Source organism: Phalaenopsis equestris, unplaced genomic scaffold (assembly GCF_001263595.1).
Source record: "Phalaenopsis equestris unplaced genomic scaffold, ASM126359v1 Scaffold001021, whole genome shotgun sequence".
Classification (NCBI taxonomy): Eukaryota; Viridiplantae; Streptophyta; class Magnoliopsida; order Asparagales; family Orchidaceae; genus Phalaenopsis; species Phalaenopsis equestris.
Window position 1 is genome coordinate 150,478 of NW_018165460.1, and position 23,989 is coordinate 174,466.

Here is a 23,989-nt window from a genome sequence, read left to right on the forward strand (position 1 = left end):
ATATATATATATATATATATTCAAAAGTGTGTTAAAGGGACTCAATTTATAAAAATACAAACAAAAATGCTCTAAATAAACTATTTTTATGAAAAATAATATAAACTCAAAGGTGTTCCAAATGAACTATTTTTATGAAAAATAATATAAACCCAAAGGTGCTCCAAATGAACTATTTTTATGAAAAGCTATATAAATCCAAAAGGTGTTCTAAATGAGCTTATTTTGTAAGAACATATAAATTTAAAAAAACTCCAAATTAACTATTTTTATAAAGCTTATGTAATTTGAATGAACTCTCAAAGAGAGGAGAAGAAAATAAATTTATATGTGCTCTACTTTATAATATCTTCATAAGCTTATTTTCTCAAAGTTTGGATTATTTTAAACTTGAATCTTTAAAGATGAAATAAAATTCTCACAAAATATAAATAAAAATTAACAACAAAATTCTCTAAAATTTAACAAAACCCTATTTAAGAGAATATAATCTTTTCAAAATAGAGATGTATTCAAAACTAAAAGATTATTCTGAAATGTAATCATAATATCTTACCTAAATATATTTTTTTCTAAACAAAACTAAAATAAAATCCATTTAAAAAATAAATCATTCAGAACAAAAACTCAATAAAAAGCTTTTTCAAAAACAAAAATCAAATCAAAACAAAACATTCTTTTTCAAAAACAAAACAAAATCTTTTTTTTAAAACAAAACTCAAATAAAACCTTTTAAAACAAAACTTAAACTTCCTCAAAACTCAAATTGAACTAAAACTCAAATTCACATCTTTTTAAAGTAAAACCTAAATGTGATACTCCTTAAACTAAATAAAAATAAAAAATTCTCAAGACAAAACAAATGTAAAACTCTTGACATTATAAAACTTTTTTTAATAAAATTTAAAAAAAAAAACCTTAAATCTTTTAAACTGGAACTTAAGGAAATCTTCTCAAAACCTAAATAACCAAATTAAAATTTTTTAAGAAACCAGAACAATTTTTTTTCAAAACAAAAACAAGCTTAAACACGATTAAGACAGAACCATCTTGTGAACTTATCAATTGTATAAATTCTCATATACTAAAATTATATGAATTTGCTAATATCTTCTGAATAGTCAACTTATACAAGACGTACACATATTTATAGGTTTGGACCATGAATGAACATGTTCCCTTATAGGAATATGTGATTTATAAGCTAAATGTTAAACATAAAAGTCTTAAGCAATTTCATGCCTACACATTTCTCATATTATATGTGTACGTCTTTGTGTGTAACATAAATATTTTACAAAATTACCAATTCATAATTGTGAAAATTTTAAAAGTATGTAAATGTAACTTAAGTATGAAAAGTATAAGCATGAAAGGCCTGAATAATTTTTTTTCTAGCATATAAGCTTCAACATGAAAAGGTAAACCAAATACTAGAAATCAAACTTAAAAGGAGAACCAATGCAAAACACCAACTTAGAATGGAAAACCAAATGCAAAACTTTTCAAACATAGAAATAGTCTAATTTTCACAACACCCGACAAACTAGGGATCAACCAAATCATGAATTAAATATCAAACCCAAAGTAAGTCTAAAATTCACCAAGTTAAATCATGAAAATCAACATTAGGCAGATCAAATGTGAATTTTATCTTCGCTAACTTGGAAATAAAACCCAGAATCACACATACCCTAGAATAGTCCAGTCTTGAACTCTCGGTTAGATTACTAGGTACCCAAGCTAGTGCTAAAGGCTATGACATATAAAACAAATACTATTACCCTATAAGACTATGTAGGTGTTTTAGGATGAAGTAACTCATGGTTTATAACAAAAGCACTTTTAATCACATAATAATAAGAGGGTTTACGTCCATCATCGTTATGGGAACAGTGAAAACTCAAGGATGCTAATACCCCCAGGACAATAAGAAGTCAAAGGCATCTTAAGCGTGGGTGTTATATCCAAAAATTATGTTAGCCCGCCTACTTAGCTTTCTTATAAAGTATATATTTATTTTAGGTTTAAGGTTTCACCTTCTATCTAGAAATCTTTTCAACATATTCTATCCCTTAGTCTAAATTTCAACTTTAACTCAACCCTTATTCAAACATTTTCAACCAAACTTTCAACTTCAACGTAACCCTTATTCAAATTTTTTCAACCAAACTTTCAACTTCGAACTCAACCATTATTCAAAAATTTTCAACCAAACTTTCAATTTCAACTTAACCCTCATTCAAACATCTTCAACCAAACTTTTTACTTCAAATCAACCCTTTTCAAACCTAAACTAATTAACATTTTCAATCAATCAACCAACTCAATCAAATTGTTCAATCCAAAACAAACTTTACTAACCTAAAACCAATCAATTCACACTTTTCAAAACAAACTTCAAACTCCTAAACATTTCAAACTCCAAAATTTAAAACCAACTTCAAAACCAATCATTTCAAATACCAAAACTACTTCAAACTTTAAAACCTTAACTTTTAAACTTCAAACTTTTCTAACTTCCCTTTTCTCCGAAGTTTCAAAACACTAAAAAAACCATAACAAACCAAATAATTTCAAATAAACCTCAAATAAACTCCGAATGATTTTAAACAAACTTTAAACAACTTTTAAACAAACTAAAATAAACGTCAAACTTAAAATAAACTTCAAATAATATTAAAATAACCTCAAATACTTTCACACAAACAAACAAATATAAACAAAAAACACGAAAAATCAAACAAAGTCAAACACCTTCAACCAAAATTAAACAACCCTTCTTAACTTGAAGTAACCAACTTAAAATCAACCCAACCAACTAAAGTTTTTAAGCTCTAGTGAATCACTCAAATCAAACTCTATTTAAATACAGGTCAACCCAAAACAAACCTTTTTCAATTTTAACAAAAATCAACTCCATACAAACATTTTCAACTCAAAACTAAAATCAATTCCAAAACAAACTTTTCCAACTTAAATCAATCAATTCCAAATCAAAATAAATCAAGATTAATCTTTTCAAACCAAATACTATCACTCAAATCGAAACTCAAATTTCTCTGTAAATTTATCAAATCTAATTCTCGTGGTACGCTTCCTTCTCAGAACCGATTAATCATTTTCTTGGATCTTTCAGTGATACGTCGTTATTGGATTGCAAGTCTCAATCTTTCAATTCTAATCAAATCTTTTCAAACTCATCCATCAATCTAAGGTCCTGAAACATCAATCTTCAAGATATTTACCTTAAGATTTTGCATGATATAAGTTAATACTTTATTCAAAAGTATTATCAACTCCTAAGGTATAATTAATTGTAAGAGTTTACCCTTGTAAGGATACCAGACCTCGGGATATAATAAACTATATTTTACACCTGTAAGATTTGGGAAAAACTTATAGTTTGACAAACTTATAAATCTTAAAGATTTTTCTTATTTGAGTGATTAGATTCATTTAAAGTAATATTTCTATCCATTTGGGTAATATATTATTCTTCAAATGATGCATCCAAACATTTCTAAAAATTTTCCAAAATCTATAATGGATACTCAATTTGAAGCTCAAAAAAATATCCCAATAAGATAATTCGTATTTATCTATACATAAATAAATACATCTCTACTAGAATCTAAAGGTCATATAATAATCTAATATATGAACATTTTTACTAGAATCTACAAGATCATATAATAATATGACATTCCTAGAAAAATTATTGTGCAACTATTTAACATGCACATTTTCTTATCTAACAATACGAATAATTTGTTATAACTTAAAAATCACTGGAATAGTGCATATATGAAATCAAAAAAATTATTTAAAATATCAAATATTATTAAAATTTAAAAATATAATTGCTCACCTAAAGTTCAAAAAATTCCCTTTATCTCTATGTTTTGTCACTTCTTAGTAAAAATATCTACATTCACAAAATAAAATTTTCTTTTTAATTTCTTTAAAATCGTAATTTAATTTCATTATTTAATATCATTCTTGCACTTAATTTATTTTAATTATTAAGACAATTTACTATTTACACATAATTGAGATATTCCTAATTACTTTTACTACAATTTAAAGATTTTTAATCTTTATCACACTCATAATGAGAAAAACTATCTAATTCTCATTATTTAATAATTATCATCCGTTGCTTAATTATTAATCTTAGAGAAAATTAAAATTCAACCCATAATTTATATATGAAAAATTAATAAATCATATCACTCTTAAAAATGTACTACCCTAATTGCATTATTTTTATATTTATTTTAACCCCCAAATCAAATTATCAAATTACTTCAAATCGTCAATTAATGTTTTATTTATCTCTTCGCAATCCATAATAATAATACTTCTTCAATGATTCCTAATTTAATTAGTATAAAACATATATTAACATTTTTAATTAAATTAATTTATATAATTTAATACAAAAATCCCAAAACCTTATCTCCACAGTCGTCTTTGTCCATTTATTCTCATTCCAATCCAAAAATCCTTTCATTAATTCTTCTTGTAATAAATAAACATAATATTATATTATACCTTTTTTTTTTTTGAGAAAGACCAAGAGCTAATGTATTAAAAAGAAAAAAAGATACAAATAGATTGTATGAGAGGGCCCAAACATGGCACCCTACCTACACGGTAAATATCACATGCAAATGGTTCAAGAATAAAAAAATACTGAAAAATACATGAGAGCCCAAAAACCAAAAGTGTCAAAACAAATAGTATCGGGTAGCCATAGAGCGACCCAATTTTGTCTACTCTCTGTCTCTAGTTCTAGGAAATGAGTCAGCTAACAAATTGGTAAGATGAGTGTCATTGCCAGTAGTAATCAATGTATCGTCCAATAAGTTCCTGATCTTGAGTCGGCCTCCATTATTCTTCTTCCTCCTAGTTTAAACATGTCATTTCTCATCTGAAACCTGACTCATCTGATCAGTGGATTGGTCTAAAGTGTGTCGGACATGTGTAGGTTGTTGAACATTGGAAGCATCTACTTGTTGTACCAGTTGATCTTTTATTGGATCAAAGGAGTACTCTCGTGTGTCTTGGCATGTAAGTGAGTCTTCTTCAATAACAATGAGCGGCATAGAGATGTTTGGATCAGTACTAGTAGTATGAGGAGATGTGTTTCATGAGACTCCAGATGAGACTCCAGAGTACCATGCTCCAATCCAATAGCTAGAATAGAGTGTTCAAAAGTAGGAGCATCCAGGGGTAGAACGGCTTGGGTATGATGTTCTTCATCTGAGACGGCAAAGGTTTGAATAGGAGGGTCATCAGAAAAATTTTCATCAGGAACAGCGTCAGTCAGCTGAGCAGAGGTAGTTGCGGTGTTGGAAAGAGGGTCGGGTTGCATCTCCTTAGCAGGGATGGTAGGTGGCAAGACGTCCACCCCCAATTCAGTACGAATAGATTTTTGAACAGGTTGTTGATCTTTAGCAATAATCAACCTTAAATGAGGATGTAAACGATAACAAATAGTAGAACTGTGGTCAAACATACAACAATGAGAGCAATAAGAAGGGTGTGATTGTATTTCAACATTTTGTCAATACCCGTTGTGAATGGATCTAATCCATATCTCATCCGGATGTGGTTGGGTGATATCTCTCTGAACTAACACATCAGCGACGGAGGGTCTGGTGACAACAAGCGTAGAACTATCAACCTTGAGAAGCTTAGCGTAAGCAATTGCTAAGAATTAGAGAATTTCAAAGTTGAACAGGTGTAGTTTTAACCCCGAAAATTTTATCCAAACAAGAATAACAGGGACTCCGCTTTTGGATCAAAATCAACAGTCCACTTCAGGATTTTCATAAAATCGTTGTCAATCTTGATTACCTTAAAAGAAAAAATACGAGTATAATCTGTATCGTGAGATAACTGAATGAGTATATGTCGGTCATCAAGTAAGTTAATATTTCATCTACCCGATAGTTTCATAGCATCAAAATATTTTTGAATGATCTCGAGTTTAGGGTGACCATAAAAGAATTTTCCCACTAGAGCAAAACACCAAGAAGACACAATATTATTGGTTTCAGCCTCAGAGAGAAAAAGAACAGGTTTCTTTTTTTTTTACCAAGCTTTTTAATGAAAGTATGATCACCACCACCTTCAAGAACCTCGTGGAAGAATTGTGGAACAATGCAGGACTTAACCGATACCAAAATCAGGCTCCCAACCCACAGACACAACAGCGGCATAACTTTGTCCCATCCGAGTACCAAAGAAGGGCAACAAGGATCGGGGTAGAGGAACGCTCAACAGAAGGGGCGGGGTCGAGCAAAGATGAAGGATCCGATGTCAGAAAAGGACAAAGTGTGAGAAGTTGCACCGCAAGAATGAGGAGAAGCAGACAGTCGAGGCACGAGCGAAACAGGCGAACGAAGTTGAAGCAATCACGAAGTCGAGCGGACATATTCGAAACAGATGAAGTCACGAAATCGGAGCAAACGAAATAACAAAGCCATATCAGTGCGAGGCCTTACTGCGATAGGGAGAGGAGGAAGACGACAAAACCGAAGGAGCCCTTCGTCATCGGGTTGGAATGGAACTAAAGGAGTTAAGGCTGGGTTTTGCCAAACCCTAGTAGAGCTACCCACACTTCGTCCTTTTCTGACGTCGGATCCTTCTTCTCTGCTCACGAAGCCGCTCGCCTCGCTTACTTGCACTTGAACCACTCAATCTTTCCCCTGCTCTTCTATTTGAACCAACACAGATGCTTGTAGACCTTCTGCTTCAATTTGGTCTTCCCATAAGCAAAGTTTCTCTTCTCGTCTCTTTTTCCTTCGTGCTCACACATGAGTCGCTCGTTCCTGTTTCTACACAAAGCGGCGCTACATTGCAAGCAAAGCTCATTGTCTTCCTCATTAGTGTCACTCGTCTTCTCTTCTCCTTCGCGTAGGCATCGACTCATAAACTTATCGCCCTCAAACAATTACTTCTCGCTACATTTGCCTCTCGGGTGCCCTAGACGCACGTGAGTCGCCAAAAGCGATCAAAGGTAAAGTTGAATGTGTTTGCTCGAATGCAGTATCATTAGCAAGGTATGACAGTTCCTTCTTCTTCCTTCTCACTCGCCCTCCCTTCAAACTCTTGCTCTCATCTCTCATTCACGCTCTCAATTTCTTCCCTCTGGTTCAAAAGAGCTGCCTGATCAAGACAGTTGGTTTGAACTGGCAATATCAATTTGGAAAAAAATTATTTTATACAAATATATACACATTCCAATGCTTATCGTGGGAGGCTCGGCTAGGTTTCGTCCGATGGTGATTTCCTTCGTCTTCTTCGGTAATTCATCTACCTCAGTCGGCTTCATCGCCTTCATCGACTTCGTCTGCTTGGGCCGAACTCTTCAGCCGCTTTATGCGGTTTCGCCAGCTTCGTCGCTTAACTTCTTTCGTGGTTTTCGCGTTGTTTTCTCTTCCTTGCCGCGAAGCCCCAATTGCACGAGGGCTCGGCTTCGACTCCCTCCCACACGAATTTGACCCGTCGTCTCTTCGTTTTCCGCACGTTGCTTCTTCCTTATCTCTTATTAGCCTTCTGCTCGATTGCTCTGGATTGAGCATTTGTACTCGCATCCTCCTTTGCTCTTGGTTTGCACACACGAGAGCTCTGATCGAAGTCACGACTCAAACCCAGTAGCTAGCCGTTGTTCGACTCTCAGTTCTATGACTTTTGTTCCTCCCCAACCACCAACTGCATCAATTTTAAACCTTGGGAAGGCTTCTTATGTTGATATGGTTTGCTCTGTGGAATCATACCAGATTTTCCCTCAGATTTATCATGAATAATTTCAAGGTCAAGGGGGTTGTAACCTCATCAAGCAGGCGAGAATGAACAATGACAAACTAGCTCTAATTTTCTCTGTTGTTGAAGTTTCCAACCTTGTTGATAAGTACAAATTTACTCTCATTGGGAAGTTTCAATTGAGGTATCCTAAAATGGAAATCGTTCGAAAGGCTTTTGAAGATCTCAAACTGTTGGGACATTAGAAAGTCGGTCTCCTTGATGGAAGACATGTGATGATACAATTATCTAAAGTAGAGGACTATGCCAAAATATTTTCAAAAAAGTATATGACAATTTATGAGAAATATATGAAATTGCTCAGTTGGTCTACTGAATTTGATCATAGCCAAGAACCCCCAATAGTTTCAATCTGTTTTAAACTCTGGCCTAAAGTTGCACTAATTTAATCACCAAGTCCTCTATTCTATTGGAGTTGCACTAAGGAGAACTATGAAATTGGACATACCCACCTTCAACCTATCCAGGCCTACGGTTGCAAGAAATCTTGTTGAAAGACATATCACTTTCTCTGATGTGAAAGAAATATGGCGTGATACTGCTCACAATGGGTATTGACAGTCAATTATTGCAGAACAAAAACCCTACTACTATAATCACTGTAAATTGTTTGGGCACACACCTGCCAAATGCTTCAGGCTTTATCCACATTTGAGATCCAACATTATTGCGCATTTGGATTCTGCAGTTCCTAACAACATCATTCAAGTGGAGGAACAATATAGCAGAAACTGAAGATCTTTCAGAAATGTTGAATGAAAATTTATCTCATCAGGATATTCCTCACCAACCAGTTCAACAGCTACTTCCCACTGTTGTTGAGGCAGTTCTTCCTCAGATCATAAATACTAAGAATTTGGTTATAGCAGAAGCTAGTCGAAATGTTTTGAAACCACCTATTGCAAGAGAAGAGGGTACTCAAGTCCTGGAGGAGCGTCATGATCAAGGTGTGTTACAGGCTAAGACTGCTCAGCAATTTACGGATCAACATACCCCCCAGGGTGAGCTCTCCATCGAAGATCCAACAATTGATCAGACGGGACACACTAGCGAATGAATGACAAGTTTACAAATCTAGGAATAAAAAAAGGAATGCTAGACGTCAGGAATTATCAGGATGACTGTTTGATAGTTTCAGGTAGAAGCCCACATCTTAATTTGTTGTTGGACTCCCTCCCTAGAACTAAGGGAAGGGAAAATGGTAAATCCACCCACTATGACTAGTATTTCATAATTTTTGAGGTATAAGAGTATTTTAAAGTCTCTTTTTGAGTGAGTTGTATTCCTTGTGAGTGGGTTCTTTGTACCCACTCACTAAAACCTTTGTATCTTCCCTTTTACATCAATGAATTTGCCTTTTTATAGATAGATAGATATGGGAGAGAAAGGGCATATTGTGTCCAGTTTGCTCGAACCACGAGTATTTTGGCCTCAAAAATGGATAGGACAACTACCTTAGATATATACAAAGAGACACAAGAACTGGCATGTTGTCCATGTGCTGTGTTTGATTGCTCAAACGGCGAACACAGAATTTGCTAAAGAAATGACCATGCTTGATAAGCAAGAAGAAATAAAATGAACAAACGCAGTGGTAGATCCGTGGCGGAAAGTTGATAACAGTTATAACAAAAAAGTAAGCAAATTTGCTAATGAATATCATTTCAACTTTAACAGAAACTGATGTAACATTTAAATGACATCATAATATCAACTAAAGAATACTTTTGCATGACAAAATTGAACCAAAACAAAAAAAAAGATTGCTCGTTGTCAGTCTATAGCTTTCATGTACTTCAGCATGAAAAAAAGAATATATAAACATACATACATACATACATATATAGAAATATATATGTGTGTGTGTGCGCGCGCGCGAGCGCGCGTGTATCGATTTTCTTTAAAAGATATTACAATAAGCAAGGCAAACTAACTGGAAAATCGAAGATATTAGAATAAGTAAGGCAAACTAACTGGAAAATCGATAAAAGGCTCGTGCTTTGCCATCCTAAACTCAAAAAATCCACCTCTTCCTCGCCCTCGACCTCGACCACGACCTCGAAATGCCATCTCTAACCAAACAAAATAAAGTCTGACAACAAAAACAAAGTTTCATCAGTGAACTTATATAGTAGAAGAAAAACAAAAGAGAAAATTAATATCGAGTAAAAAAAAAAACTAAATAAAGAACTAGTCATCAGACAACAAAATCATTACCTGAAGATTTAGAAAGATATTGAAGACAATTTGTTAATAAAATTAAGAAAATGAACTAGAAAGATTGACTAGCCTAGATCCAAGAATTTATTATCCTAACAAATTCTGATGGTTGAACTATCTCAGCCTTCTTACAAATTAATTTTGGCTAAAAGGTGCAATAAGGTACAATATTTTCTCAATATTGCAGTAATAGAGGCTGTGAATGAATCTTAAGAAGCCTATTGAATCCGTATGAGCTTCAAATGTCGCTACCTCAACTTAAAAAGTGGAATAACTTTATTAGATGGAACAAAATCAACAAGCCCTTGAGGAATATGTACAAATAAGATTTTACATATTTGTGCTGTACAGCAGTTATAAAAATTTCAAGAAAAAAATAAACTTTTGCATTCCAGTTTATTTTCATATCCATCAGCCCTTCGTTGATTTAGAATCTCACTTTCCTTGTTGCTGCAGGTAGATTTGTGTTTTAACGGTCACAACATCTATTGCTTTGCTGACATCGTACTAAACAGGCTCCTTCAAGAAGAAAGCAATATGGAAAGAAAAACGGTAATATTTTGCATTGGTTTAATTTGAACCAAATATTAACCAGACATACAATTTTGTTCAACAGCGTAAATATTCCATTTCATTAGCATTTTTTATTTTGGAAAATTTTGAATTTTATTATATCAGTGTTAAATAACATGATTTTATTCAATGCTCAGTCAATATCTCAACCTAGCCCAAGGAGTTCTTACTTATGGTAAAAAGGCCCCAATGTTATAAAAAAATAAAGAAATGATATATTTAATACAAAATAAATCCTAATTAAAAATAATAAGGCCAAAATAAACGAGCAGCCAAAGTTGGACATAAATTCAAAATGAAAACTGTCATCAAAGATTTTCTGCCCAAGATAAAAAACAATAGGACCAAGCCACCTATGTGCCAGACATATATAGAATAACTAAAAAAAGAAAAGTTAAAAGAAGCAAGTCAAGAAATGCCTCCCTCTAGGGCAAAGATAATTTAGGATGGTTTAGGGTTTTAGTTTTCTAAATAAAAAGAAACAGGTAGAGCACGTAAAGACAATTAGGATTCTAGATCAAAGACCACTACATAAGCATAAACTTATATTTTAGGAAGAAAACAAATAAATACAAAAAATTAGATCCAAAATAAAATGCAATGATCAAATAAATTGAAAAAAATTTATAAAAATTTTATACCATATAAAATCAACAAACAATTGAAAGTTTTTCACTAAAAATCGAGCAAATTTGAACAAAAATAAAAAACTCTATCAAGCGAATAAAAAATTATTTGAATAAATTAAATAATAGAAAGAGTTCACCAAAAGAAAATACAAGCAACATGCAGGTACAAAGAGTTGATTTCTCCCAAAATTAGGTGGTCGTACTTGTACCGCAATTAAAGGAATTAAGCATCTAACATGCAAAAATAATTAAAATTCTACTTAAGAATTTTATCAAATCAAAAGTTGAATATTAAATAACTCAAAAAACCTATATATAGACTTCTCATATCTAATTTAATAAATATGGTTGGCACAAGATCAACCCATTTAATTCAAGATAAACTTAAAATTAAAACTTTGACTTTATCCAAATCTTATAGATTCAACAACAAAATATTGTGCTACTACAACTTGAAATTCCCTCATCGGGCTACAAGCTATGCACAAATAATGCATAACAAAATCCTAGTAGCTAGCCTAAGCGAATGGAAGAAAATAATCACCAACGAGGGAATAAATAAAGACAAATAAAATAAACGAAGACAGCATCTACCAAACTGGTTCACCTTCGACAAAAAACTATAGTATATAATAACAATGCATATGGAGGAATGATAAGATTGACCAAAGCAAACACATCCAAATTAGAACTCCAAGGAATAAGCATCACAAAAGCTTTAAGAATCATGCTGGAGGGAGCTATTTGAAACAGATAAATAAGCTGCGGAGAATGATTCCACCTTCATTACTTTTTAAAAGATGGGCACTTGCTGCTGGAATTATAAATAATTCCAAACTTGCTTCAGCACTAACCCTTTTATTGTTTTATAACTATCTGTAAGAATAAAATTCCCAACAAGAAATCTCTATCAAATCAACATGTCTAGAACAAATTTTCCTCTAACAAACTTATCCTTTAAAATTCATCAAACAAATCAAAACGTAAATTTGTGCATCCTACAAGAAACTAAATGAATTAGCATGAAAAAGTCCATCAAACTAATATCTTAGTTATCTTGGGAATCCACCATCAGTATTGGATATAATTTTATCCAAGAATAATTTGAATACACCTATCTGATTGAATATTGGGTGTAAATCCACAAGGAGGAAATAGAAAGAGAAAAGATAATCAACGGAATTGATGGTAGGTTCATGAAATACGATCAAATTAGAAAAATTAAAAATTGAATTAATTTCAGAATTTTTTGGAATTTCTAATTTGTAAACATTAATTTCAAGGAAACACAAGATTTAAATTGTTGTGTCATTCTCATATTTAAATTCTTTATAAGGTAAACCTTTTTTTTAATTTAGACACCATTAATTAATCACCAAATTTAAATTGCTCACAACTTTTGTCCATGAAATTCATAATTAATAGTCTATGAACTGTGCATATCCTCATGCAAATTAGCCAAATCATGCAAATGATCCAGGGTAAGTAATGAAAATACTGAAAATTTAGATTTGTTCTAGCAAATACTAATAACAACTAATAACTAATAACGAGATAATGAGATGATAAACAAATCAAAGTAAACAAACAGCTCAACAATGATATACCAACATGGGTGAGCAATCTACTTAAAAAATACCAACTCAGTGACTTAAATAAGAGCTTGATAAATTATGCACCTTTAATATCAAGCAGATAGAAGGCACTATGAATATTATGTTTCTTTTGAAGTATAGGTAACTAACAAATTTTCAGAGATATTGATGCCATTTATCTATCAACATGAGTTTATTCTATGACTTTGTATGTCACTAAACAAATAGCTAAAAAATCAATATCAATCTGATCATCCACCATAGGAGTACTATCACTAGGATGATTCATTAAGAATTACATTTTCAATATAATAACATAAAAAACAATTATAATTATAATAATAATAATAATAATAAACAAAAAGATGCAAGCGGTTAGAGGAGACGCATCCCCTCGTAGAAACGTATTGTTTATCCCTTCAAATGTCTTCTCATTCGAGCGAGAGAGGAAATTGTCGTACCCTAGTCAAGAAAGGAAGAAGAAATCGCATGAACGTGCGGCCATTATGCAGTGTCGGCCGGTGCAAAGGAGAAGAGGAAGGAGAAGAATTTACGGTTTTGTGTTGAGACTGAGGCAAAGGAAGAAGAGAGAGGCGGCGGCATCGAAGGCTTACTTGGACCAAGTCGCGATCATGGAAGAAGGAAGTCGAAGGACGAAGAAGAAACCTTAGTGCCCTAAATTTAATTGTATTGCTTTAATTTACTTTTTTTAGTTGTTCTTCATTTCATTTAAATTACCCATTATTAATTATAAAAATAAAAATAGAAAGGCATAATTATCATTGTCTGAACATCTGTTCTAATTTTAGTTAATTCCAAGTTTTAGACCAGGTCGTGATAAACAATAGAAAATACAATAAACTTATATCATTATTGTATCAACTTATTTCATACATAATTTTAGAAGCTGGATAATCGCTTCTCTAAAGTTAATATTTAGGGCAAATTTGAGGCAGCTTATTTGGTGCGATGTGTTTTCACCAACACCGTTTGGGCAAACATTGGTTTAACAACTAATTCAAAAATTAGGTTTTCAAACCGCTAAAATTAGCGTTTTCACACTGTTCCTGGCTAGATGCGATGGCAGATTTCTAGCTGCGGTCTGGCTTTTCTAAAAAAATTTGTAATAGCCACCGCAACTTTTTGAACAACAGATTATTTTTCAGCAGTTTATCAACAGTTTATTAATAAGCTACAGCTGCCCTAAATAGACTTTTAGGGTATGTTTGGGGCAGTTGTAGCTTATTGAATAATCAGCTGATAAGCTGATTAAAAATAATCTGCTGATAAGCTAGGTAGAGTAGTTATTACAAATTTTTATTTTTATGAAAAAATCAGACCGCAGCCAGAAAGTTGTCACCGGTGTAAAAATGTTATTTTCAGCATTTTGAAAACGCACAAGCTGTCAAAATGTAGTTTACCCAAACAGGTCAAATGCGTTTTCAAAACGATAATTTACCCAAACAGGTCAAGTGCGTTTTCAAAACGCCACCGCACTAAATAAGCTGCCTCAAACGGGCCCTTAGTTATTTCTTTAGATGGCATGTCTAAACAAAAGTTATTCAATATCTTCTTTTGATATGAAAATTAATTCGTCTTGCAAATTTATATTCAAGTAACTTTTTATATTTGAGCTTTTGGCCCTTGAGCATTAGTTATTTACTTATATTATTAATATGTGCATAATGATTAGTTCTCAACCAAAATAAAGGCGATCTTACAAATATAATTATTAAAATAAAAATGATGTGTACCTCCTAGTTTACAAGCTCATTGCATTGGTATTAACATTAATTACCACTACTGCAATAGATGCAGATTTAACTTTCTAATATAAGAATTATCAAGCATCAATTATGCAATATACTTTCTATTACCTTACACTAAATAATTAACCTGACTCTTCATTAAGTTATTATGCAACATTATCAAAAAATTTAAAATGGATTAAAAAAATTATAATCATTGTTCATTTTATCGATTATAATGAAATGTAACATTTTATTTTGAATTATATATTATTCGCTTTATTTTCTTTACTAATATTCTATTTACATGATAAACTTTCTCTCCCTCAAAACAAAGATTGATTTTACCCCTGCAAACAATCAGTAAGAGGCTAAATAATGATATACATAGAGGAGCCAAAAAAAACAAATTATAGGATCGGTGCCCATGTGACAAATATTGTCCCGCCCCAGTCCGGGATTTGGAATTGACCAAGGAGGGAATAAAGGCTCAGGCGGTGGAAATTAAATTTTCTATATTCATCTAAAATTTAACAGGAAAAACTTGAATTATGGAGGTCTACTTTGGAGTCTAAATGCCTTCATTTAAGTAGACTAAAACCGAAAACATGGAATGTAATTTTAGTAGTAATAGCTCTAGTGATAGAAGTGTGACTTTGGGTGATCAAATTATTAAAAGGTGTGAACAATTTAGATATCTTGGGTTCATTGTTCAAAGCGATGGTGATATAGATGGGGATGTTAATAGTAGAATTCAAGTTGGTTGGTTGAAGTGGCTTCGGGCATTTTGTGTGATAGAAAAGTACCGCTTAGACTGAAAGGAAAATTTTATAAGACGGTGGTGAGACCTGCAATGTTATATGGTGTTGAATGTTGGCCTTTAAAAGAGAAGCATAATAATAAGTTAAGTGTTGCCGAGATGAGAATGATTAGGTGGATGAGTGGCTTTACACTTAGAGACAAAATGCGAAATGAATATATTTGTGATTGGGTTGGTGTAGCTCCTGTGACGGACAAAATTAGAGAAAGTCGTCTTAGATGGTTTGGTCACATTAAACGTCGACCATCTGATGATCGGTTAGAAGAGTAGATGTTTTAGATTCGACTTGTGTTAAGAAAGACAAAGCTAGACCTAAGATGACTTGGGCTTATTGTATTAAAAATGATCTTAATTTACTAGAACTAAATGAAAATATGACACTAAATAGGACGCAATGGAGAAAAAGGATTCATGTAGCCGACCCCACATAGTGGGATTAAGGCTTTGTTGTTGTTGTTGTATCTAAAATTTAACAGATGAAAGAGTCACTAATCAAATTAAATTAAAGAAATATATTCAAATTTACATCGTTACCCGTATCTGCGTCTTCTATAAATATTTTCTCATTTATTGTTTATCTTTTAATCACTTAATTAACTTGAAAAATTAACTTAATATAACAATGAGCTAAACAAACCAGTGAATATTCATACTCCTAAACTATAGTAATACAAAAAAATAATAATATGTATGTCAGTTAAGTTTTTAATAAATCAATGTTGACATTTAAGATGCTATCAATGAATCTTACTATATCAATAAGATGTCAATATAATGCTATATGTGTACAACCGTCACAGAAGCACCGTCTAAAAATTTTACTAGTTAAAATGCTTCAATATTTATATCATTTTTTTATATACATGCACACGTGTCTTAGGGTGCGTTTGAGACGGCTTATTTAAAGCGGTGGCGTTTTGAAAACGCCACCGATGTGTTTGGAAATTGCGTTTTAGAAGCCTCCCTCAAAACGTCGTTCCGCCTTTTGTATTAGACGTGGATCGCGGGTAGGACCCTGCGATCCACGTTTCATTTGGTCGAAAGACAAGTAAAGCCCTAGCGCTCGCTTCCACTTCTTCACGCGCTCGTTCAATTCCATGCTCGGATCCAAGCGACACTCAGTCGGAGTAATCTCCCCCACTTTTCGTTTTAGGGTTTTCTTTTTTGCACCTCGTCGAGACGGAAATTGCTAGGGTTTTTCTGGGACCCTATGGCATCACCTGACCACAAAGCGAGCAAGGATCTGTCTTCCGCCTCTGGCCAGGAGGCGGGTCCCCCGGATCCGCCGGAGGAAGACTGAACACTAGGTGTGGAGCAAGTGACGCAGAAGAAGAGGTTTTTTTTTTTTACTTCTATGGGTGCTTTCCTGAACATGTTTGAGATTCAGCAATTAAAAATCATAAAATTATTAATTTATCTAAATCGAATGTATTTACATATATAAAACCTAAACTTTAATTTTTATATTCATATTATCCCATCAAGGCATGAATATGAAGCAGTGCTTGGTTGTGTTATGAAAAGATTTGATGGAAAAAATATGGAAATAAAATTTAGGTGCAGCATATGTTCCTCGTATGTACATAAAATTAGGCCTATATTTCCTTGTATATTTAGGCGCTGCATAAAATTAGGCCAATTTTTACTTGTATGTGCATGCAAAAAGGTTTTTTTTTTTTTTTTTTTTTTTTTTTTTTTTTTTTTTTTTTTTTTGGAAGCATCTTTTTTGAGAAGCATCTTCCGAAGCTGCAGCTCTTACTATTCTTGCTTTGTGTTTTGATAAAATAAGGGGAGGGTTGATCTTAGATGAAATTTTATACAGTTTCTGTGTATAAACTTTAAACAAAAGATGGGTTCTTTTCTGTGAATTCATTTTGAGATGTAGCGTTATTTTAATTATAAACCCCAAAGCGAGCATGTATTCTGAATTTTGGCATCCATGTTTTTGCATTGAGTTGTTGGGTTCTTTTCTGTGAAGCATCAAGCCGCAAGGCAAGGGAAAATTCTTATGACTTCCATTCATGGGAAATGTTGTGGTGGTATATTTTGACGATATCTTACTTTGCAAGTGTTGTTTAGGGGATTTTTACCTCACATGTGTTTTACATTATGTAACCAGTTAGCCTTAGATTTACTCTGCCTAACTTCAATTATATTTTTACAGTTAACTGTGATGACGCAAATATGGAAACTGGTGTTGTGTTAAATCAGAATGGACATCCAATTCCTTATTTCAGTTAAAAAATTGAATGAACCACAATGCAAATGATCAAGTTTTGGCTTTTGTGTAGAGAAAGAAAAATGTTTTCTTGATTTTTTATCCATTGGTATTGGTTCGTTTGAAGAAGCATGGACGTTTGAAGAAGCATGAAGCATGGAAATCAATACAAGTAGCAGGTTCATTCAATATATATTTGTTTTTTGGAATTTGCTTTCTTGATCAAATGTGATTGATGTATTCTTTCTTTAATAATTTCAGAACGATGAGCTTAAGGTATTCAGGGAAGTTCGAGCGAGTGCTATGCCGATGTGGACTGTCGTCCTTGTTACTCATGTCACACCAGCAACAGAGCTATGATAACAGTTTTACAGGTGCCCGCGGTGGGCAGACGGACTGTAGATTCTTTAGGTGGGCAGAAAGTCTGGCGGATTCAACGGTATCCCAACCGGGGAACGTCGCTCTAGGTCGGACGGTATCCCAACCGGAGAACGTCGAACGTCGCTCTAGGTCGGACGGTATCCCAACCGGAGAACGTCGCTCTAGGTCGGACAGTATCCCAACCGGACACTGTTGCTACGGGTTCAACGGTGTCCCAACCGAACAATGTTCCTCGTGACATGCTCCTATATTTTCAAAATGAATATTAACATTTTTTTGCTTCTAATTCTAACATTTTATTTTTTTTCTTTTTTTGATTTATTAATACTCACTATTAAATGAGGTGTATATCCTTCTTTTCAGTTGTGTTTCAAATGGCAGTTGTTCATGTTGTAGAAGTTATGGTTGTATGGTATAGTGGAGTAATGTAATTGTTCTTATCGATCTATATTCAGTTGTGTGTTGTTGTTGCTCTGTCTATCAATCTATAATATGTAGTGTGTACAGCTAGACTTTCATGTGCATAGAATAATATGGTTTTATTCAACATAATAATATGGGTTTTGATGATGATATAAATTATAAATTTCAAACTTGGTTGTTAAAATCAGAACGTTTCCTACGAGTATTGTGAGATATGTGGTTTCCAATGGCCTCTGATAGAGTTTGAAAATGCTTGGAAAGAAAAAAGTATTAATGAAAAAAATTGGAAACTTTTGTGATTTATGTAAAATTTTTGGTTTAAGGTGGTGTGTTCATTTGCATAGTTGTTAGAATCATATGATCAATTATCCGGTTTATCATGTTTGATAAAAAAATTGAAGGGAAAAAGAAATGATCATTTTCCAAAAACAACAACAAATCAGTTATTTTCTAAATGCAAATACCAAACAGCTATACAGTTTATCTAAATCAGGGGCAGAGTGGTCATTTATCCAGAAATCAGTTGTTTTCCAAACGCACAAACCAAACGGTCAGCCAGTTTATCTGGATCAGTTGGAGATCAGCAGCTTATCTGAATCAGCAGTTTATCAGCATAAGCTGGATAAGCTGCAGCTACCCCAAACAGACCTAAGTTCCTGCCTCCTCATAGAGCAATTTATAAGGAAAACTCGCCTCCTTGGCTTCCCAACCATTCATTCTATTTTCATGACTTCTCGCTTCATCTCCTTTTGTTCAATTTTCTCTCCCGCTTTGATGAGTATCGCGACTCTTCACATCCTCTTCCTCAGTTTCTTTCGTTTCTTCTTCTCCGAGTAACTAAAACGTGAGAACGAGACGCTACAATCTTCCCCATTTACAAAAATTTCGACCTTGAAATTTAAAATAGACCACAAGTCATATCTTCTTAACCAGTTTGACATGATCTATTCATAAATTTTTTATTACTCTCTTCTTCTATTTTTTTTCGGGTGTATCACTATGTCTGAATGGATATAATTATTACTTTGAGTTAACATTAATTTTTTATTTTTATGATTATTAAAATTTTCCCATAATTATCATATTGGTTCTTTCAACCAGATTTCATTTATTAATCCTAAATTTTATGCTCTGATACCACTTTTGTCACGGCTCAGATTGACGTTTGAAATTAACCAAGGCAGGAATAAACAGTCAGACAGTGAAAATTAAATTTTCTGTATTCATCTGTAATTTAAAGAATAAAAGAGTCGCTAATCAAATTAAATTAAAGAAATATAATTAAATTTACTTTGTTACTGGTTGTCTATGTCATCTATAAATCACCTAATTAATCTAAAAAGATAGTTTAAAATAATAATGAGTTAAACAAGTCCATACTCTTAAACTACAATAATACAAGAAAAACAAAAATAATATGTATATCACTTAAGTTTTTAATAAAATAATATTAACATTTAATATGTTATCAATGAATCTTACTATATTAAGAACATATCAATATTATTTCATATGTGTACAACCGTCACAGAAGCACCGTCTAAAAATTTTACCAGCTAGGGTACTTCAATATCAATATTTTTTTCTATATACGTGCACAAGTATCTTTATGTTCCCTCACTAGTACATTTAATGGGTGACTCCATCATAGTCAAGCATGCACATATAAGCATATTATAAAAATATTATATTTTTAATAATAAAAATTTCATTCTCATTTGTCTAACAGTAAATATTATTATACAAAGATTAAATAATAATTCAAACAAAGCTGAGCGTACAAGTAATTCTTACAATATGAATAAAATTTATTAAACCATAAATAATGGTATATAGTACTATAACGGTAACAGTCGGTCGACAAGAAATAAAATATTATTATAACAAAATAATATGAATATTCACCTCGATGTCGATCAAATTATTATTTGATTAGCCTTAACGTCAACTTTTCTAAAAATTAAAATCTTAAAATAAACATGATATTTATATTACTAAAATTTAATTTATTTTATATACACAAATTTAATAATTTATAATATTTTAATTAGTTGTTATTTAAGTATAAAATTTTCATTATTTTATTTTATGTAATTGTATTTAAATTTATTATTATTATTATTATTAATCAATTAATTTTAACTTTATTAAAACATACCTCATTGAATTTAAATTTATTATTATTATTATTATTATTAATTAATTAATTTTAACTTTATTAAAACATACCTCATTGAGCCATAATCAACGCAAGTGGCCCTTCCACCTTCATCGTGCGAGGCTCTTCCTTCGATTGAACTTCAAATGTAAGCGGCCTCAAACTTCACTCGTCGCCTCTTCCTCCTCTATGCGACAGAGATGTCGCCTCTTCCTTCGTGCGCTTCGCAGGAGAGCTCCCTCTCCACTAAGTCGAAGTGCTCAGCCTCTTTAAATCCTTCGGTCACGACTCCACACTGCAACGCAAACACTCAGCGCCTCTGTCCCCCACTTTTTTCTACCTGCTCAACAGAGATGTCATTGTCTGTCGACGTCGTCACCTCCAGCTATATATGGGGATGCCCTAATTTGTCTTTTTCGTCTCTTGCACTTTTCGTTTGACTCACCCTGTAAGTGACCGCCCCCTCATATGGCAATTTATAAGACGAACTCGCCTCATTGGCTTCCCAACCATTAATTTTAACTTTTCGACTTCTCGCTTCTTCTCCCTCTCTATTTGGTTTCCCAACTCTCCATTGTCTCTTCCTCAATTTCTTTTGTTTATTTTTCCCCCGGTAACTGAAACGGGAGTACGGGACATTCAAATGCATAACATATAGCTAAACCGCTTAAAGAGCAAGGATAAGACCATCGAGAGTAAACATATCCCAATGAGAATTCTGATGATAAGCAATACCAAAGTTCTAGGAATCTGATTTAGGAAGCCACTTGGAACACATATATTGGCTAAAGTAAATACACCATAAATTTAGTTTCATAAGGTCTGTTCTAGTTATCGGAACCAAAGATAATTTTGAACCGATTGTCAAAAAGTACATAGCCTATTCATTACGAGTCGAATATGAGCGAGCCCAGGTGTGTTTGGCTCGTTTACTTAACGAGTCGAACACGAGTTGTTCACGAATAAAGAGTTATTTTGACAACCCTGATGTTAAAGGTTGGGAGAAGATATAAAAATTATAGTTTATATTAAAACATCATCTAAATCTAATTTAATAATTTTTATTCTATTTTCTTAGCGAACGAGCTGAACACGAGTCCGACACGAGTTGATTGCGAACAAAGAGTCGTTTTGACAGCCCTAATCAAAAGGTAATAAGCAAATAGGCGTCTTTTAGCCTGCACCGTGTTCATATATTTTACCTCTGCTTTCATAAATGCTACCAAATATATATATTTCAATATAACGCATAAAAAAGATACTTATTTGCTTTAGGGGTTGTTTGGTTGATGGTATTCTGGGCATACTATTAAGTGAAATGAAAGTCGTTTTAAAATTCTAGCAATGTAAATTTAAAATTATTTCTTTAGTTTAGCTTTGATGTATTTAGATTTCATTTGATGTGGGTGAAATTCAAATACACCACTTGTGAAAAAAATTGGTCATAGTTGCTTGCTACTCTTCACCGCCCATTGTTGTCACCAGTCGCTATCACTACTCACCAACCCCATGTTGCATGTTACTGGTCACCGACATCCCATCATTGCTAGCAATTGAGTTTCATGTTGTACTGGTAGTGTACTCACCCAAACATAAAAAACAACTTCATGCACTTATAATATATTCATCCAAACAACTTCATTGATTTTTCAATACATTATATTTATTTCAATGCATCACTATTTTAGTAAAACAAACAACCCCTTTGTTCATCAATGGTTTGACATTAAGAACAAATAAAAATAAAAAACTAAATTTCCAATCAAGCTAACAATTATGTAAAAATGGATACGTTTAAGCTCAATAATAAACTACGTTGTCATGAGGAATAGGTGAACCATCATATTTACAAGCAATTATTAGGTGTGGATGAAGTAAGCATGCGAACTTTAATACAACATAGTTTCATTGGTTGTATTCATGAATACAATCGATACAACCATGTTGTCAATGCAACATAGTTTCATTGGTTGTATTCATGAATTGTATTCATGAATACAATCGATACAACCATGTTGTGCTGAAGTACGCATGCATGCAAATTTCACACCCAATAATTTTTCCATATTTGTAGAGTGCAAACATTATTTGTCTCAAAAGAGAGACATTGAGGGAGATGGAAGGTCATCCTCCTGGCTCAAGCTATTAAATCAATAAGACCTCAAATGGCTGTCATAACAAATATAAGTTTCAACTTATACCCTAAAACCGTAATAAATTTTATTTTACGACATATCCAAACCAGAAGGCAATACCGATTATTGAACAAATTAGAAAAAAAATCAAAATGTAAATTATTTGTAAAAGTAGTTAAAATACTAAAAACAAAAGCTAAATTGAGGCGGTGTTTTATATAATAATTTAAATAGGATTTAGTCATGAATTTAGCGTAAATCCAGCTAAACATCAAAAAAATAAAAATTAAATCTAACGCTCTGTCAAATCAATTTTTTTCACGTTTCGTCTTTTCTTCTAGTGTTCCGTCTCTTTTAGGACATAATACAGATTTAATAAGCTCAATCATGAGATGGATATAAGAATTTCTTTCTGTTGTCGCTCGCGAGCTCATCTCCATCGCAAAGACTATCAGATTTAATGGATTTGAGAAATCCCATTTAAGTTAAATTCATGTTGCAATCAAACAACGCCTAAAGGATAAAACCATCAATAGCACCCAAAAAAACAAAACTTGATTTATAGATTAAATCTATAAATGGCCAATAAATGTTTGGGTTATAACAAAGGCAACTGCTTCTTAAGCCATAATTAAATTGAATGCCAATGCAAATTCACTGAAGGGTTCTTTGCATGACAATTTTCAAAATTTAAGCGCAGGTTAAACATAGAGTAAGAAAAATATTTTGTGTCTGTCGTACACAGACTTATTTGATTGCTTTTAAGATTACTAAATTTCGGAAATTACTATTTTGTGTTTAGTTGAAAGTATTTACAAAAAAAAATAATCTGAAAGTTACCTAGGGCACTCGACGGTAGAAGTTCGTCTGAAGTATGGGGACCGTAGAGGGAACACAACAAGCGGAAATTGACGGCGAGACCCACAGGCAATCGGCGAGCGGTAAGCGACCGGAGAGTCGGAGACCCTGTCTCGCCGATGAGGAAGAACTTCGCGCTAGCGCTATGAACTGGATTGCAGGCGATTCGAATATTTTGGGTGCTCTCCATGGAAGATTTTTGTATATGTGTTTATGGAACATTTAAATTTTAATATTTATTTGTACAACATCAAATCTTGAACTCACATCAAAAATAAATAAATTTTTTCAACCATATATTTTGATATAATTGAGATAAATTTTATATGAATAAAGATTAAAAATTAAATATTGAATGTATAAATATGTAAAAATTTTGCGATATGTATGTAAAT

The 23,989-nt window shown here is 32.7% G+C and overlaps 1 protein-coding gene across 1 annotated transcript in view; it reads right to left on the bottom strand.

Annotated features, from left to right (window-relative positions):
• The window catches only part of LOC110032759 (glutamic acid-rich protein-like), a 40,658-nt gene extending 16,870 nt beyond the window's left edge, over window positions 1–23,788 (bottom strand). The window contains exons 1-2 of the mRNA XM_020736507.1: window positions 23,577–23,788; window positions 9,811–9,928 (exon numbers count right to left, since the gene is read on the bottom strand). Coding sequence (XP_020592166.1) covers window positions 9,811–9,906 — 96 coding nt within the window. The 5' untranslated portion in view covers window positions 9,907–9,928; window positions 23,577–23,788. The remainder of the gene's footprint in view (window positions 1–9,810; window positions 9,929–23,576) is intronic.
• Between the last annotated feature and the right edge of the window lie 201 nt (window positions 23,789–23,989).